General features: G+C 44.4%; 2 protein-coding genes across 4 annotated transcripts in view; both read left to right on the top strand.

Moving 5' to 3' along the window:
• Nucleotides 1–11705, top strand: part of LOC122542974 — a 20055-nt gene extending 8350 nt beyond the window's left edge. Inside the window, exons 2-8 of the mRNA XM_043681118.1 lie at nucleotides 3157–3288; nucleotides 3836–3959; nucleotides 5427–5487; nucleotides 5979–6025; nucleotides 6108–6183; nucleotides 6511–6588; nucleotides 10089–11705. Of these exons, the coding sequence (XP_043537053.1) occupies nucleotides 3157–3288; nucleotides 3836–3959; nucleotides 5427–5487; nucleotides 5979–6025; nucleotides 6108–6183; nucleotides 6511–6588; nucleotides 10089–10620 (1050 nt within the window). The 3' untranslated portion in view covers nucleotides 10621–11705. The remainder of the gene's footprint in view (nucleotides 1–3156; nucleotides 3289–3835; nucleotides 3960–5426; nucleotides 5488–5978; nucleotides 6026–6107; nucleotides 6184–6510; nucleotides 6589–10088) is intronic.
• A 5911-nt stretch (nucleotides 11706–17616) lies between these two features.
• LOC122543160 (STAM-binding protein-like) overlaps nucleotides 17617–18026 on the top strand; it is an 18026-nt gene continuing 17616 nt past the window's right edge. For 2 of the 3 annotated variants that reach the window (XM_043681552.1, XM_043681551.1), the window contains exon 1: nucleotides 17617–17733. The gene's annotated coding sequence lies outside the window, so the exon portion shown is untranslated. The remainder of the gene's footprint in view (nucleotides 17734–18026) is intronic. The other variant, XM_043681554.1, reaches the window with a different exon arrangement.

Genomic DNA, 18026 nt, shown 5'->3' on the forward strand with positions numbered 1-18026 from the left:
CGGCCCATCGAGTCCACTCCGCCATTCAATCATGGCTGATGAGCATTTCAACTCCACTTACCCGCATTCTCCCCGTAGCCCTTAATTCCTTGTGACATCAAGAATTTATCAATTTCTGCCTTGGAGACATTTAACGTCCCAGCCTCCACTGCACTCTGCAGCAATGAATTCCACAGGCCCACCACTCTGAAGAAGGGCTTATGCCCGAAACGTCGATTCTCCTGCTCCTCTGATGCTGCCTGGCCTGCTGTGCTTTTCCAGCACCACACTTTTCAACTCGGGTTTCTCTGTGTGACTCTCTTTAGTCTGGTTAGACAAAAGTGGTTAAACTACACCTGACAACACCACACCTTCAGAAGGCACACTGTTTTCATTCACCCAGAGGAAGAGAATCGCAGAATCATATGATCCCTCCTGTGTGTCAGCTGGTCAATCGCCCCATCGAGTCCATACTGACTTTGTGAGGAGCGTCCCACCCAGTCCAACCCCTGACCCTAAACCTATAATCCTATATTTTCCATGGCCAACCCACCCGAATTGCACATCTTTGGACTGTGGGAGGAAACTGGAGCACCCAGAGAAAACCCACACAGACACGGAGGAGGATGTGCAAACTCCATTCGGATGGTCACTGAGCCACCATGCTGCCAAAGATTGCACAAACCGAAGTTGCATTTCTTGGAACTTAAAAAGTTAGCGGGTGGGTAATTTGATTGAGATTGCCCAAAGTTGCAGGTAGAGTAGGTCAATGGGCATTAAGTTAGGGGTGTTGCACACTGAAGGAGTGCAGTCTTACAAATGTGAGGCATTACTGCCTGTAATGAAATCATTAAAGGTTAGTACTGAAGATAATGGAGGTTTGGTACTCTCTTCCACGAATAACAATTGATACCGGATCGGTTGTTCACGTTCAGCCTGAGCTTGAAAGATATCTTTGTCCCCATTGCAATTAATATGTGTAAAATGTGGAGTTAGATCATAACTCAGCCATTGATTTCATTGAATGGCAGAACAAGCTGAGGGGCTCAATGATTTTTCCAAGTTTCTAACGTGTCAAAGTCAGACAGGACAAGGAATTTGGGAATATTATTGTGTTTAAAAGAAATGTTAGCAGTATGTTAGAAAATCATAATTCATTCAAGCAGAGCCTTATGAAAGGAAAATTGTATTTAACAAGTTTCGGAGTTTGTTGAGGATCAAACAAGCAACATGGATAAAGTCGAACCTGTACATATTACATGTTAATTTGGACAAGGGATTCAGTACTGTGCCATATAAAGATTACTATTGGAGATAAGTGCTCGTCGTGTTCTGGTGGACATTTTAGCATGTATAGACAATTGGCCAGCTAACACGAAATATTCAGCATGTGAACACAGTGAACATTGCCAGGCATCAACTAATTATAAGCTGTCTTAATGTCTTGTAACCTCATTTGCTAATTACACAGAGCTAGGTAGGAAAGCAAGTTGTGAGGAACATATCATTTGCTAAGGAATTTCAACAGTTTGACTGAGGAAAATTTTGCGAATGGAAGATAATGTGAGCAAAGCAGTACACCCTTATATTTCAGCCTTCTTGAAATGAATGCTAACATTGCACTTGCTTTTCTAATGAACAACTGAGCTTGCACATTAACTTGACAAGGAAGCTACTGAGTAAGATAAGGGCTCATGGTGCTGGAGGCAAGGTGCCAGCATAAATACAAGCTTGGCTGTCTGGCAGAAAGTGGGGATAAAAGGGATGGCAGCTGGTGACAAGTGGTGTTCTGCAAGGCTCAGTGTTGGGACCATGATTTTTCACTTTGTACATTAACAATCTAGTTGAAGGAACTGAAAGCATTCTGGCGAAGTTTGAAGACAATATAAAGATAGGGAGAGGGACAGATTGCCTTGAGGAGGTGAGGATGCTGCACTTTGGGAAGAATGGAGGCATTGACCTTTTCAAATGGGGATGAAATTCAGAAGTCTGAAGTGCAAAGTGACTTGGGAGTTCAAGTCCAGGATATTCTCAAGGTCAACTTGCAGGTTGAGTGAGTAGTTAGGGAGGCAAATACATTGATGGCATTTATTTTGAGAGAACTTGAATATAAAAGCAGGGGTGTACTTCTCAGGCTCTGGTCAGGAAGGATGTCCTGGCCCTGGAGCATGTTCAGAGGAGGTTCACAAGAATGGTCCCAGGAATGAAAAGCTTAACATATGAGGAACATTTGAGGACTCTGGATTTATACATGACAAACTGCAGAAGAATGCAGGGGGCTGGGGTGGATCTGATTGAAATGCACACAATACCGAATGGCCTGGACAGATCTCGAGTAAAGCGACGACCTTTTAGAACGAGAATAAGGAGAAACTTCTTCAGCCAGAGAGTAGTCTATCTATGGAATTCATTGCCACTGAAAGCTGTGGAGGCCAGGTCATTAAGTATATTTGAGAGTGGGATAGACAGGTTCGAGAGTATCCAGTGGATCAAGGGTTACGGGGAGAAACTGGAAGAATGGGGGTTGAGAAACTTATCAGCCATGATTGACAATAGACAATAGGTGCAGGAGTAGGCCATTCTGCCCTTGAATGGCGGAGTAGACCTGAAGGGCTGAATGGCCTAATTTCTGCTCCTGTGTCTTATGGTAAAGCTGCACTGACTCGACCCTATTTTACCACACTCTTCCTAGTACTCTAATTCAACCTCAATAATGGACTCTAAAGTCTTCACAACTACAGAAGTCAGGCTAACTAGCCTATAACCAGCTGAAAGCTGGGGGCCTCCTTTTAAAACTGATGTGATGAAGAGTATTTTCTGAGTGTTGTTCATCCTTGGAATTCTTAATCTTAGCTCCACTGCTGTCTGGGGATAATTAGATATATTCAGGGTTGAGTTTAACAGATTTTTGATCAGTAAGGGAGTCAAGGATTGTGGGGCTCAGACAGTGAAGTGGAGGCCACAGTTAGACCAGCCATAGTGAATACTATAAGCTGAGTGGCCCACTTCTCCTATTTGTTCATTATATGTGTACCTATAACTGCAGCAGCTCACCACCACCACCTTAAAGTCAATACTGGTCTGGACAGTGATGCCTGCCTCTTATGAAAGACACAAAATGGAAATGGCTTTGTACTGCTCATGAATCTCTACCACCTGAAAATACTTCTGTTTCAGATATTCGAAAGGCACCTGCAACCTTGTGAATTTTTCTCACCGACTGACCTCTTCAGACAGATCAAAGAGCAGAGGGAGGAATTGGGAAAAATCATTGACCTTACCTTTACAAAGCGTTACTATGATCCTCAGGTAATGATGACAGTGCCTCGACTATTAACCATTCGCTGGGGGGGCCTGGGGAGCTCAGTGGACACCGTTATGATATTGTATACAGGAACTGTTGAAGTTCATAGCAATTGCCAGTAAGCACTACCATTGAGGGATTCTGCTCAAAGACATCTTACTCATGGGAACACTTTGGGTTTAATTCTCCAGAAATGCAATTCCCATTTTCTGCATGGTGGGTAAACCTGCAGTGGACAATGCTTACTGTGCTACTGATGTGCAAGGGAATCAGAGATTGGTGAACCTCAGAATGCAGGGTGTGTCAAGTACACTGAGCAGAATGTGTATTGGAGGCTGTAAGAATTTTGAAATATTACAGTTTGGTCCTTCTAAACATGGGTCTTGCCCACAGGGAGCTCTGAGCTCCATGTTAATAAAGGTCAGGACAGGGTTGCACAGTGGGTGAAATTGCAAAAACATGAGTGATGATCCTGAAGGGTTAACAGATGTGAATCTATGTTTTCTTGGTACTGTGCCAGCTTATTTTCAGTATAAAATTCTCTGGTTGTAGGAGCTGCCAGAAGGTTTGGTCTACAAGAAAATTTTCACTGCTGGTCATGAAGTGCCAACTGCAAAAACCATCTTGACATTTAAACAAGCTGTCCAAAGCTTCCTGTCAGATAACAAGGATAACGGTAAGCTTGCCAGCCCAGGTCCGCTGTCACTCGCCCAGGGATAAGCTGGTGATTGGGGGAGCTGGGATCAAGCTGTGCTTTATCTTGCCTGCTTGTTTGATTTGTGGGACCTGAGACTGAGTTGTGTGGCTGAAGTCAGTGATTTCTCCTTTTGGGTGTTTTGTGTGGTGTAGTGTTGCTCTTGTTGTCTGCTTCCTGTCCCGTGAGGGAATCTGGATACCTTTTTGGACTTTGCAAAATGTTTTTTGAGCAAATGAAGTCCTTTCGTTTTCCGATCTAGTAATTGTTGTAACCTCAGCATTTGTGTCAGCAAATGTTCAGACAGCAGTGTGAGTACATGCAGATAATCCTGTGTTGGTTGAAGTAGAATTTATGTCCACACGACCAAGGAGAACTCCATTGATCTTCTTCGAATACTCTGAAGGATCTCCCTCAAGAGGGCAGACAGACCTTCCAAAAGTGTGATGTTCCCTCAGTAGTGACCCTTGACAGTGCTGCACTCTCATAACTCGCCCTTGGATAGTGCGGCATGCTGTCAGTCCTGACCTTCTGACAGTGCTGCACTCTCTCAGTACTCGCCCTTGGATAGTGTTGCACTCCCTCAGTAGTGACCCTTCGGCAGTGCAACACTCCCTCAGCACTGACCCTCCGACAGTGCAGCACTCCCTCAGTACTGACCCTCTGACAGTGCGGCCCTCCCTCAGTATTGACCCTCCGACACTACAATTTTGTCGTGGACCAGGCCAGTTTGTTATGGACCAGGCCAGACTCCCTCAGAATATTTCAAAAAAGTGCCCCAGACCCTAACGTTGCTCGTTGTTTTAAGCAGGTGTAACACGGATATTCCAGGAGAGTTGCAGCTGGTTAAACCACTTGGTTTTAATCAGAACAGAATGAATTTACAATGTCACCGGGTGAAACACAAACAAAAGAGAACCGAATACAGAATAACTTAACCTGTCCAAAAACCCAACATATAACCCCAAGTTAATGGTGCTGTTCCAAATACTTGCAACAATCTTCATAAACATCCCTTGGCACAAAAGGTAAAATCAAACACACAGTCTTACAGGAGAGAAGTCAAGAGATAGGGGGCCAATGTAGACCCTGCTTCTTTGGGTTCAGCAGCTTCAGAACACTACTGTGCGAAAAACAAACCAAACCAGTGAAAAGCTGATTTGGGAGTACTGGCCACTCCCCTTTCAATGTACAAATTATTTTTTTTACAAACTTGGAAGTCTTTTGCCTGAAGCAGTATCTGTTAGCTGTAATCAAACTGGCTGTAATCTCATCCAAACCCAGACATTTCAGACTCTGTGTCTTTTACGACCTCTTTGAGAAAAGACCAATGACGACATAACCTTGTTAAAAAGGAGCAGCATCGCCACATCATGCACTCCTGCAACCGGTGCTGGACTTGGGATCACCCTCTGTATTTAACCTTTCTCTGTGTGCGTCTACTTGCAGATAAACTGGTTGGAGTTCATTGCACTCATGGAGTTAACAGAACTGGCTATCTCATTTGCAGGTATGTTGTTGGGTGAATGAAAAACCACGTCAGTAAGCAAAGTGCAAGTAGAACAATTCTGGCAACTACCTCTTTGTGATTTGCTTTTGTCGAATGAAATTACTGATGTTCTTAAATTGACGGAGCTGCCTATTGGGTGTCCAGCATTGGCGGTCCGACACTGCGCTGCGTCGCTGGCACTGGCATGTATGGTATTGCCTCAAATACTGGTCAGGCTGTGACATGCTCCCTCCGAGTGTGAGCATTCCTTCACTACAGCCTTGTGACAGTGCAGCATCCTTCATTTCTGCCTCGCTAATAATGCTGTGCTCCTTTCATACAGATCCATGCTGGTAGTGTAGCAGTCCTTTACTGTTGCTGCTGTACCACTGCAGCACTTGCTGAGTACTGCGCTCCCTGACATCAGTGTTCGCTCAGTTCTGATCCACCGATGACTGGAAATGCTCTCATTCACAGTTCTTTCACTGATTCCTCTTTCTGATTTGTTTAAGGTACTTGATCGATGTGGATGGGATGGAGCCTCACAATGCAATCAATTGTAAGTTCTTGGGTTTCACTACCTGACTGTTGCGCTGATGAGCAGTTTAAAAATCCCTTCACCTTTGGTTGTTTTCATGCAGTGTTCAATCAATCGCGAGGATACCAAATAGAAAGACAGAATTATATACAGGATCTTCTGCAGGGGCCATGCCAGAGGTAAGTTCCACTGAATCAGGGCCTTAGTAAATGGGAAGCTGACTCAACAGTATTTGGTCTGTTCCTGGTCCCTTGGCAATATTGAAGCTCTGCAAGGACAGTGGCAGAGTTATAATAGGGTTTCTGGACATCACTCTCTTTCACTCAGTTTTTGCTTATTACTCTGGGAATATCAATTGAAGTTTATTCTAGAATGGCAAAATACTCCCTGCACGGAGTTTGGGGATTTAAGATCCCTGCCTTTTAGTAAGGTTCTTTGTCTTATTGCGCAATAAAATTGAATAAAGACAATGTTTTGACTTTACCTTCTGTGTGTCTGCTGTGCAGCAACAAAGGAATTGGTGCACGGGGTGTAAAGCAGAAGGAATCTCACATCCAACCACCCAAATTCAAGCAGCAAAAGAGGTGAGTGTAGAGAGTTCTTACCTTGCTTAAAGGTGATGTGTGATCCGGTATGTGTGAAATCCTCAAACTGTCAAGAGGGACTGAGAACAAATTCTTGACTATTTTTGAACAGTTAAACTGTCAATGATAATTCTCCTCCTCCCATTCACTTGTTATCAACCATTTTGTTTCTCCACTTATGTCATCACTTCGAGTTAGGCCATTGTCCCTTTTATCACTTAATCTCTCCCTCCCTCTCCTTATCATACTCCTTCCTTCCCCTTGCCCCCTCTGCTACACTTGAAGCTTGTTCCATTTCAGAGCACACTCCGTCAGTCAGACAAGAAATGCTGTTCTTCCTCACGGATGGTGTCAGGCCTGCTGGGTTTGTGCATTATTTTCTGTTTTCAGTTCCTGTGTGAAAGTTTAGTTTGCATGTCTGGGAGCTGGTGAACAGTCAAGTGAAATATAGGCAGGGCCAAACTTTTGACAGTTTGCTGGAGTAAATCCAGAATGACAGACAAACAAACTGGGAGACTTGGAAGTTTGTGAACCTCGACACCTCAATTGGACAAGGTCAGTTATCAAGCAAAATGATTCACACACTAGGTGTTTTGCGAACTGGAACAGAAATTATATGAGGCAGATCACCATTTGTGTACTTTTACACGGAGCTTTGTAGCAAGGATGTTGAGGCAGCTGTGAACAAACACTACAGCTTCAGAGGTTGTATCTGCTGGGAAGAAACACAAAGGTGAAGAAAGACTTCACTGTCATTGGCATGTAAGAGATTGTGGGGCAAGATAGATCAGTGATGAAGCAATGAGTGGATGGAACCCAGTTCACAATGGTGAAAGGATTTTGAATGCAGGGAACATCTATGGGAGGATTCAATTGAAGAGGTTTAAGCCTGAACAGAAGAGGAATTCTTTTCACTTCGATGTTTGAATAACTTTGGAACAAGTTCACTAATTGAACAGAGATTACTGTGTTTAAGAAAAGGATAGCTAGCTGGCTTAAAGGAAAGAGAATGCAGATTAAGAAGAGCAGAGATTGGCTGGGTCAACTAGTCCGCATCTGATCCCATTGTGAGGTATAGTATTCTGGCATTGTACCGAATGTTGTTTTCCAGGTTTTGGTTGAAGTGTGAGGGTAAATGGGGTACATTGGAGAGCTAGTTTTCTTTGCCTGGCATGGGTGGTTAGACTTGGTGTCCAGCTTTGGAATGGTACTGGGTGCCAAACTTGTTGCTTCCCTTGAGCTTCAGTTTTGAATCTGTTGCATGACTGTCTGGCTGAGGTCTTCACAAGGGTGATGGTCTCTCTGCTGCCCTGCCTGGTTCATTATCCTCTGTTGTGCCTCTTGTTAGGCGGTATTTGAGACAACACATGTGCGATCAAGGGGAGTGTCCAACCTCTGAGGGAACAGCAGTCTCTTATGTATCTTTCTGTTTATTGTGCCTTTGCATACTAGGTCCAGAAATAGAATCAGTTTGATGACAAATTGCTTTTGTTTGGGAAGGGTTTGTCAACGTCACTTATTTACACAGAGAGTGGTTTGTGTAATGAAATCCGAGAGGAAGTGGTGGATGTGGGTACAGTTCCAACATTTAAAAGACATTGAGATGAGCAAATGAATCAATGTTTGAAGGGATATGAGCCAAGCTCAGGCCGTTTTTAGATTATGGTCAGCATAGAGTCATTGGACCAAAGAGTCTCCCTTTGTGCTGTATGACTATTTAGCAAGACAGATTCCCTTTGAGACCACCCGTTCCTTTTCCCCCAAGAAAATGTCATTAGGCTGGGTTACCTTCCTGACTTGTGAATCTAACTGGCCCAAGAATCATCTTTGCAAATGACTAACACTTCGTAACTTAGAGCACTCACTCTTTCAACTTAATTCCTGCTTGCTGTATTCTATTTGCAGCGCACTGTCTCCCAATTCCCCAGCTCTCCACCACTTCCCTCCCTCACCTTCCAGCTCACTGATCCTCCCACTCATCACTGTCTTCACATTTGCTGCTTCACTTCCCTGAAATGGTGATTATCAGGAGCTCAGGAGAAGGGTAGTGCGAGCAGGGGAGGAAAGGGGCTGAGAGGAGTTCCCAGCATGTGGGAAAAGGAAGTGAGAGAGGCAGAGGGCAGCAAAGGTGGAAAGCAGGAAGGCTGGCACAGCAGAGAAAATGGAAAGGATTGGCAGTGTGGAAGGAAACAAGTAAGTTAGAAATGACAGTTAGCAGCCTGTTGATGAACAGCCTTAATTTAACAAATGCACTGCAACAGAAATGTGCTTCACGGCAGGGAGGACCCCTGAATTCTGTCCGCCAAACTAATCTTTGGTGAAGCCAGCTGCAGTTGCCGTGTCGTTTCAGTTCCCTGGTATTTTGCAGCTTCCCTGGTCACTCAGCCAATTCATTTCTGAATCTCAGGCCCTAAGGATCCATTTGTTCCATACCCGACCCCCAGGTTGTATTAAATTCACTGGTTAAAATCTGTGATCCAGCCTTTCCAAATCCTGCTCACTGGAAGTTACTGACCAGAGAGTAGCAAATGACACTGGGATCATGCACAGCAGCAATGATGTCCATAATTCAGTGAGATAACAACAGGTCAGCAGTCAGTCTTCACTGCCAATGTTTAGTTCCTGCACTTGGAAATGTTCATGGGAAAAGAAGCCCTTATTTGTTTCGCGACAACGTTTTTTGTAAAGTGGACATCAGTGCTGGTGTGGGGAGAGTTCACCATAGGACTTGAACTCGCCCTGTGGACTGTCTGTCCAGCACAACTGTCGAAAGGGTTGTGGTGAGGGATTACTGTCGGCGGCTCAGTATTGGGAGGGAGCGACGCACTGTCGGCAGGTCAGTACTGGGAGGGAGCGATGCACTGTCGGCGGGTCAGAACTAGGAGGGAGCGACGCACTGTCAGTGGGTCAGTACTGAGGGAGCGCCGCATTGTCGGCAGGTCATTACTGGGAGGGAGCGCCGCACTGTCGGAGGGTCAGTACTGGGATGGAGCACCGCACTGTCAGTGGGTCAGTACTGAGGGAGCGCCGCACTGTCGGCGGGTCATTACTGGGAGGGAGCGACGCACTGTTGGCGGATCAGAACTGGGAGGGAGCGCCGCACTGTTGGCGGGTCATTACTGGGAGGGAGCGACGCACTGTCAGTGGGTCAGTACTGAGGGAGCACTATAAAATCAGAGGGAATGCTGTATAATTCAAGTACTATTAGGAGAGGAGCCAGGGTATATGTTCTGGTGATTTGGCCAATATTTGTTCCTCAACTTAAAACAGATTAACTAGTCATTTGGTTTTCAATTTGTGGGATCCTATTGGTACAAGATATCTATCCAGATGATTACAGTAACTTGCCTTTGCAATCCACTGAGTATGATATTTGTCTCAATGTCACATTTAATTTAAAATCTGGGTACATATTATGCAGTGTTCCACAGAGAATATGAAATGCAAGTTTTCTATTTGCTCTGTTAACCTGTAAATAATACATTCACTGTTCATTACAGACCTTCAAAAGGGAAATACCCCAAACCGAACGGTTTTCGTGAGTTCAGCCAATTCACCTGCCCACCAAGACAGTCTGCTCATCCTTTCCAGCCTGTGCAGCATCCCAAGGGACAAGTACTTGGGGCTGGTGCTTGGAGCCAAACCATTCAGTCCAATGGGAAAACAATGTTATCTTCCAATCGTGATTATGGAGAACAGGAACTTGCCTTGAGGAATTGTCAAACCAAGACTCCACGGTGGGGCGGTCAGCCAGAGGCCTCACGGTGGAGTGGTCAGGCGCAGGCCTCACGATGGGATGGTCAGGCGCAGGCCTCACGATGGGATGGTCAGCCGCAGGCCTCATGGTGGGATGGTCAGCCAGAGGCCTCTCGGTGGGGCGGTCAGTCGGATTCCTGGCAGTGGAACAGTCAGCCGCCATGGCAGCACCAGAATTATCAGCAACCTTGGCATGTTGGGAGGGGTAACAAAGGCTGGAAACTAAATTCTGGCGCTCAGGCCAAGTTGAACACACATCTTCGGTGGGACAACTGAAATGTGAATTGCAGATATTTTAATAATTTTAATTTGCTATGTGTGAACACATTTCGCATTGCGATTTTAAAGACTGCTTCATTATGAAGCGTTGTTTGAGATGAAATAGAGCAGTTGAATGGGAGCTGGTCTGGATTTGAGATCAGTGTCCTAATGTTTCTCATCAGTTGATGCAGAGCCTGTTGAATGACATGTCTGAGGATCTTCCTTGATTTCCTGAGACCACTGCACTGTGCCAGTGATCGTCCTGCCCCCGAGTTCGCCAACTAAAACTTTTCATATCTCACAGCCACAACTTTGGAAGCCCTTTGTTTCCAGTTATACTCAGCAAGCCCAAGGGGAATGGGGGAGGGAGGGACAAGCAGAATGAATGTGCAGTCAGTAGATTTGAAGTGATGGGTGGTTTGTCATTTCCCGGTTTCTATCTGTGGCATTTCACTGAAAACTTATTTAAATGATATTTAGGTTCTGGGACAATGTATGATCTCCCCTGAGGTTTCACCTGGGCCAATCAGAGAGTGATGCACCAAAGTTGTCGAATATTATATTTCAAACTGGCTACCCTCTTCTATTGTTCCTTTTGCATGATTTAATTTTCATTCCACTCAGCCGGCTTAAAACCTCACTGTGCAAATTCCACTGCATTAAGCTGGCTGTGATCAGAGTCTCATTTCTGATCAGCATCTTCTGGCTTCAGTGGAATTCAGGCTTAGCTCCAAGCAACATCCACTGCACCTCCTCTTTCCCCCTCCCACCCCCAACCCTCCGCCCCAAAATCCCAAGGAGAATCGAGACTTGGAGTTGCAGGTGACCAGTGCCATCTGTGAGAAAATTTTAATTCTGCTGGTGGCTCCTTCTAGCAGTGATACTGGATATTGTATCACTGAGACCACAGCAGTGATACTGTCATCTTAATTTGTGTGTTTTCTCCCTGGGCTTTCAGCTTGCATTGTCAAATGTGACACAGCTGAAAGTTTTTTTGTCTTTTTAAACATAACTTGCCTGAATTAAACAGAAAAGGCTATTTTACCTTCTTCGTTGGCACAATGCAGAACTAAATTCAGAAATAAATGTGTATCCCAGTCCACTGTCTGCAGTTTTCTGATTCCAGGATTGTGAACAAGAATTCATTTGACCATTGTCATCCTGGGGCATACTGGAGAGACAGGTTAATAGGCCTTTTTCTGTGCTGTAGACCTCTGTGATGACAAAATTCACGAACTTCGATTCATGGGGTGTGAATACAAAGTTTAAACTGTCTGGATACGTAAGGAAGACTGAATTTTAAATCACAAGTGGATGTGGAGTCATTGGACTTGAGCTGAGAGCAAGCAATTAAAACTTAACAAACAAAGGACTGGTGAGGTCTACAATTGAGTCTCAAGTTCAGACTGCAAGTCACATTTTAGCAAGGTTGTCTGGAAGGATCCAGATGACATTAATTAGAATGGTGCCAGGTAAAGGGTCTTCAATTATTTGGAGAATCTGAGGATTGCTAAGAGGAGATTTGATAGAAGTGATCAAAATCATACATGGCTTTGGTAGTCAAACTTAAGGAGAAGGTATTTTTGGTGGCAGAAGAACCGGGAACAAGATGAAGAAACAGCCAGTTGTTATTTGGAATGCAATTTTTTTGAGCAGATTCATCTTCTGAAACTGAATTGGATAAATGGGAAGAGATGGTTTCAGAGTGGAAATGTCTCTGGATTATTCGAGTCATTTCTCATTTGAAGTCCAAACTGTGCTCCTTAAATTCACAATCCCAACATGACCACAAGGATGTCTGAACGAAGTGGAATGAGCTTCTTTGAATATTTCTTGTCGAGAAAAACTGTACATCCCTGAATGAGAGAGTTTTTGATTTTATTTGACAAGAGTAGAGTCCTAGTCATAGAGATGTACAGCACGGAATCACACCCCTTCACTCCAACTCGTCCATGCCAACCAGATATCCCAACCCAATCTAGTCCCACTTGCCAGCACCTGACCCATATCCTTCCAAACCCAGATGCCTTTTTAAATGTTGCAATTGTACTATCCTTCCTCTGGCAGCTCATTCCATACATGTACCACCCTCTGAGTGAAATATTTGCCCCTTAGGTCTCTTATAGCTTTCCCCTCTCACCCTAAACCTATGCCCCTCTAGTTCTGGACTCCCCCACCCCAGGGAAAAGACCTCATCTATTTATCCTATTCATGCCCCTCATGATTTTATAAACCTCTATAAAGTCACCCCTCAGCCTCCGATTGAAATAAATTTTTCCACAATGCTTCAAAACTCAAGTCCTCAGAGGAAAAAGAAATTAAATATGTAGCCTCCGTAATAGCAGCACCAGACTGTGCAATCAGTTTTTGGGCATTTTTTTTTCATTTAAGCAGAATTTTAAGGCTCTAAAGCAGTAAATTGTCTGTCACAAAAACATTTCAGGCAACTCCAGAACCGGTCCCACATGGTGACTGTCACCAACCAGCACAAACTCGTTGCCGAAGGGCCCCACTTGGTGCTCCAGAAGCTTGCAGGTTCAATAGAATAGGGGCTAGGCCAGGATGACTGCTACAATTAATCTAAAATCAATTTTAGATTGTTTTTTTGTCCCCCTCTGCAAGAAGCAACTGAGAAAATAACACCAATCTTACCTTGTCTACATCAAAATGGCGCATCCGAAATCATGCAATGTTAGATGTTGCGACATTGAAAGAATTCATTCCCTCAACTGTGAACCTGTGAAAGCAAAACAACATTGATCAACATTCTTGGCATCCAGATGCACTTGGCTCCAGTGTTCCCACTGCAACTTGTGGAATTTAAATGAATTCATAAATGGTCAAAAGTTAGTTGGAAAAGTGACAGATGAACTATGGGTAACAAAGAAAGAGAAGCGAGCCGAGACACAGTCAAGGTATATTCACTTGTACGGTCAGTGTACTGCAAAGAATTCCCAATCTCCCTGAATAGCAAAAGGTGATGGTGTTCCAACTGTGAAAGGAACTGTCTTTCTCCTGATCCTTGACTCTGGATGTCACTGCATAAAGTTAATTGTTTTACCGGGTTCTTTCCATGGCCAATTGTATGAAACATAGAAACGAGGAGCAGGACGAGGTGTTTCAGCCCTTTGCATCTGCTTCACCATTGAATATGATGAAGTTGATCCTCTTTCTCAATCCTGTATTCTTCCTTTGTCTCCATACCCCTTGCTGTCTTTAAAATCAAAAATATATATCTCTATCTTTCTTGAATATATTTAGTGTCCTCATCTCTGCAGTCTTCTGAGAGAGAGAATTCCACAAGTTGATCCTTTTGAGTGAAGACATCTTCCTTTTCAGTCCCAATGGTCTATCCTTCCCCCGGCCCCACCACCCCACCCTGAGACTGTGTCCAATAGTTTTAGATTCCCAGACCAGAGGATGCATCCCAGCATAGAGCCTGACCAGCCATGAAATCCAAAGAAATAGGAACAGGAGGCGGCCATTTGGCCCCTTTGGCCTGATTTTGCCATTCAATAGGATTCTTACGTTCCTCATATCCACTTTCCTATGTTTTCCCCAGAACCTTGATTCTCCAATTATTTAAGAATCTATTTCTTTCAGCCTGAAATATACACAAGGACACTGCCCCGCAGAACTCTGTGGCAAACTAAAGATCCTCAACCCCAAAAGACATTCCTCCTCATTGCAGACTTAAATTGGCACCCTTTTATACTGGCGCTGTCCTCGACTCTCCCCTGAGGGGAAATATCCTCTCAGCATTTATCCTGTCAAGCCCCTTAAGGATCTGACATGTATCAATGAGATCACCGCTCATTCTTCTAAACTCAAGTGATTACAGTCCCAATCTGTTTAGCATTTACTCATGAGACAATTCCCCAAGAAACTTCTCTGAACTGACTCCAATGAAATGATATCTTTCTCAAATAAGGGGATCAAAACTGTTCTCAGTATTCCAGATGTGATTTCACTAGCACCAGTTGCATTCAGACTTTGCTACTCTGATGCTCCAACTCCCTTGAAATAAGAGCCAACATAACATTAACCTTCCTGATTATCTGCTGGACCTGTGTGCTGGCTTTGTGTTTCATCCAAAAGTCCTTTTATATTGTAGCGTTCTGCAGCTTTTTCTCTATTTAAGTAATACTGTTCTTCCTTCCAAAGTGATATTTTACTCCATTTGTCATTTTACATAATCTAATCGATATATCTTTGTAAACTGTTTGTATCCCTCACGCAACATGCCTTTCCACTTATTTTTGTGTCGTCTGCAAATTTGGCGACAGTACATTCACTTCCTTCCTCCAAGTCATGAATATAAATTAGAAACAATTGCAGTGCCAGCACGGATCGCTGTGGAACCCCACTGGTTACCAATCATCTATCTGGGGAAACAAAATGCTTATTCCCGTTTGTTTCCTGCTCATGAGCAATTTCGTTGGACGTGGCAATATTCTCCCTGCAGCACCATGAGCTTTCATAGCTTTTGTGAGGTAGTTTGTTGGAAGTCCTAATACAACACATCTTCAGGTTCCCCTCTGTCCACTCTTGTTGAGATTTACTTGAAAAACTCAAATAAATTAGTGGATATGATTTCCCTTTCATGAAACCATGCTAATTCTACTTGTTAAGATTATGGTTTTTCATATGTGGTGCTATTATGTGTGAATTGGTTTCAACAATAGATATTATCATTATCCACTTTTTGCCTCTCCCCCTTTTTTAGGGGTGTTACATTGGCAGTTTTACAATTTTCCAGAATCCAAGGCTTTTTGGAAAAAAATTATAAGTATCCAGTCTCCCTGCAGCTACTTCATTTAGGATCTGAGGACGCAAGCCATCAGGGCCAGGTGGCTTTTCTGCCTTTAGTCCCATTGGTTTGACTCATACTATATCTTTAGTGATGATACTTAATTCCTTCTCCATATTCTTTAGTATGAACGGAATGTCTGACCATAGAGATTGATGCAAAAATAGTTTAAATGGCATCATGATCAGTATAGACGTGGTGGGTCAAAAGGCTTGTTCCTGCACTATACTATTGTGTTATGTTCTGTTAAACTATGTTCAAACTTGATATATTGCAATCAGATTCCCTCATCTTTGTAAACTTGAAAGAGTACAGATCTGGATAAACCAGTCTGTCATTATAGGACAGTCCCAATATCAGCCCAGTGAACCTCTGCTGCACTCCCTCTATCAACGAGGTAAAAACAATGACTGCAGATGCTGGAAACCAGATTCTGGATTAGTGGTGCTGGAAGAGCACAGCAGTTCAGGCAGCATACAAGGAGTAGCGAAATCAACGTTTCGGGCAAACTGATTCCTGAAGAAGGGCTTATGACCGAAACGTCGATTCTCCTGTTCCTTGGATGCTGCCTGACCTGCTGCGCTTTTCCAGCAACACATTTTCAGCTCTGATCTCCAGCATCTGCAGCCCTCACTTTCTCTCCAAGTACTACACTCAGCCGCCAAAGCATAAGGCTACAATGCTGCAAACACAAACCTGAAAAGTGATGAGATCCCATCCTTGTTTTTCCTTACATATATTAATGACTTAGATGTTGGAAGTGGAGGGTAGAATTTCAACATTTGAGGATGATATAAAATTCTCAAGTATTGTAAACAGTGAGCATGATGATGTTGAATATGAAAGCTTTGTAAACAAGCTGGTGACTTATGTGTACAGGGTGTAAATAAAGTTATAGAGTTATGTGAAGTGATTCATTTTGGTGGGAAGAACAAGTAATTGGCAAAAGCAGCAAATACAGTGTCGGAGAAGAAGTTTCAACAGGGCAAGTTGTGAAGGATTGAAATGCTGTACCTGAGGCAGATTCAATCAAGGCATTCAAAATAGAATGAGACGTATTTGAAAAGGAACATTGTGCAGGGAGAAAGCTGAATGGGAGTAATTACATGAAGAGCCAAGTGAGAATCATTGGAGACTTTTGCCTGAAATGTCAATTCTCCTGCTCCTTAGATGCTGCCTGACCTGCTGGGCTTTTCAAGCACCACACTCCAGACTCTAATCTCCAGCCTCTCATCTCCAGCATCTGCAGTCCTCACTTTCACCTAATTACATAAAGAGACAACGACGAAAGGCCAATAAAACAACTATGATCCTATGAAAGATCTGGAAGACAACATGACCTCAATAACTGTGACCATGCATCTGTCATGTCATGAAAGCACGTAAGATGTACTAATGTCCCTTCCTGAAGGAAATCTGCTATCCTTACTTGGTCTAACCCAAGTGGGACTCCAGACCCACCTTCCAAATGATCATGCAAGAAGAATTTGTGATGACGAACAAATGCAGACTTTACCAGGAAACCAAATGACTATAGTGCACTGAAGAGATTATTCCTGGGGTTGAAAATATACCACACCGCCATGATGGCAGAAAATTGGAGCAACAACTGGGAAATTTTAATCAGGTGCAGGATGGGAAGACAAGGTTTGGCGTGGACAAACTCAATCCAATAAAAACAGAAATTGCTGCAAAAAACTCAGCCGTTCCGGCAGTTTAGGTGGAGAGAACGCTGAGTTACCGTTTCGGTTGCAGTGCCCGTTTTTCGCAACTGTTTGAGGCTAGGAAAAGGTTGGTGCATATGCCAGAGAAAGGGTTGGCAAGGAAGAGGAAGTAGTACATGATGGGTGGAGATGCAAGAAAGAAAAACAGTTGGGTGGACATGGGAATGGATAAAGGTCAGCCTGGGAATGTGAATAGGCGCTAATGGGGACCAGCAGTGGCTGACAATGGGTTGTCTGTGGTAGGAGCCCACGTGACTACAAGGAAGGACCAAGGTGAGTGATTCACAACCACAAGCGGGAGCTTCATCACCTCACGCTATGATTGGACGACGGCTTGGCAGTCGTCACCGCGCTGTGATTGGTCAGCTGCGGCGCTTCACACCGCCCCCCCCAGGACTCGATTGGTCGATGGATATGGTGAACCGTGGCCGCACGGTGATTGGCCGATGGGCGGGATTAGCGTCCCTGCGCTCAGATTGGACCGTCCTTTCTCCCGTGGAGCAGCCGGAGTGGGTGGGACTGCGGCCTAGTTGCTGTATTCAATCCCTTCTCGGGTAAGCAGGAAGAGAGCAGTGGATCGGTGCTGCTGAGCGGGTGAGTGAATCAGGGAGGGAAGTAGACGGTATAGGCCATTCCGGGGTTTCCGTCCGTACTGACGGCGGACGGGAGAGGTTTGGGTTCGACACTGAGGGCAGCGAGAACCGGGGCAGAGTCCAGGGATCGGTATCGAAACCGCCTCCAGGGTCTCGGGAGAGGTTCAGGGCGGTGCTCCCACAGGAATTCACCAGCTGGAGCAACCCGTGCCCCTGGTATTAACACACTTTTCATCAGGACCCGCCTCCTCATCACCAAGCTCCTCCCCTACAGTGCAAGATCTGCCCTTTGAC

This window comes from Chiloscyllium plagiosum, chromosome 42 (genome assembly GCF_004010195.1).
Source record: "Chiloscyllium plagiosum isolate BGI_BamShark_2017 chromosome 42, ASM401019v2, whole genome shotgun sequence".
Classification (NCBI taxonomy): Eukaryota; Metazoa; Chordata; class Chondrichthyes; order Orectolobiformes; family Hemiscylliidae; genus Chiloscyllium; species Chiloscyllium plagiosum.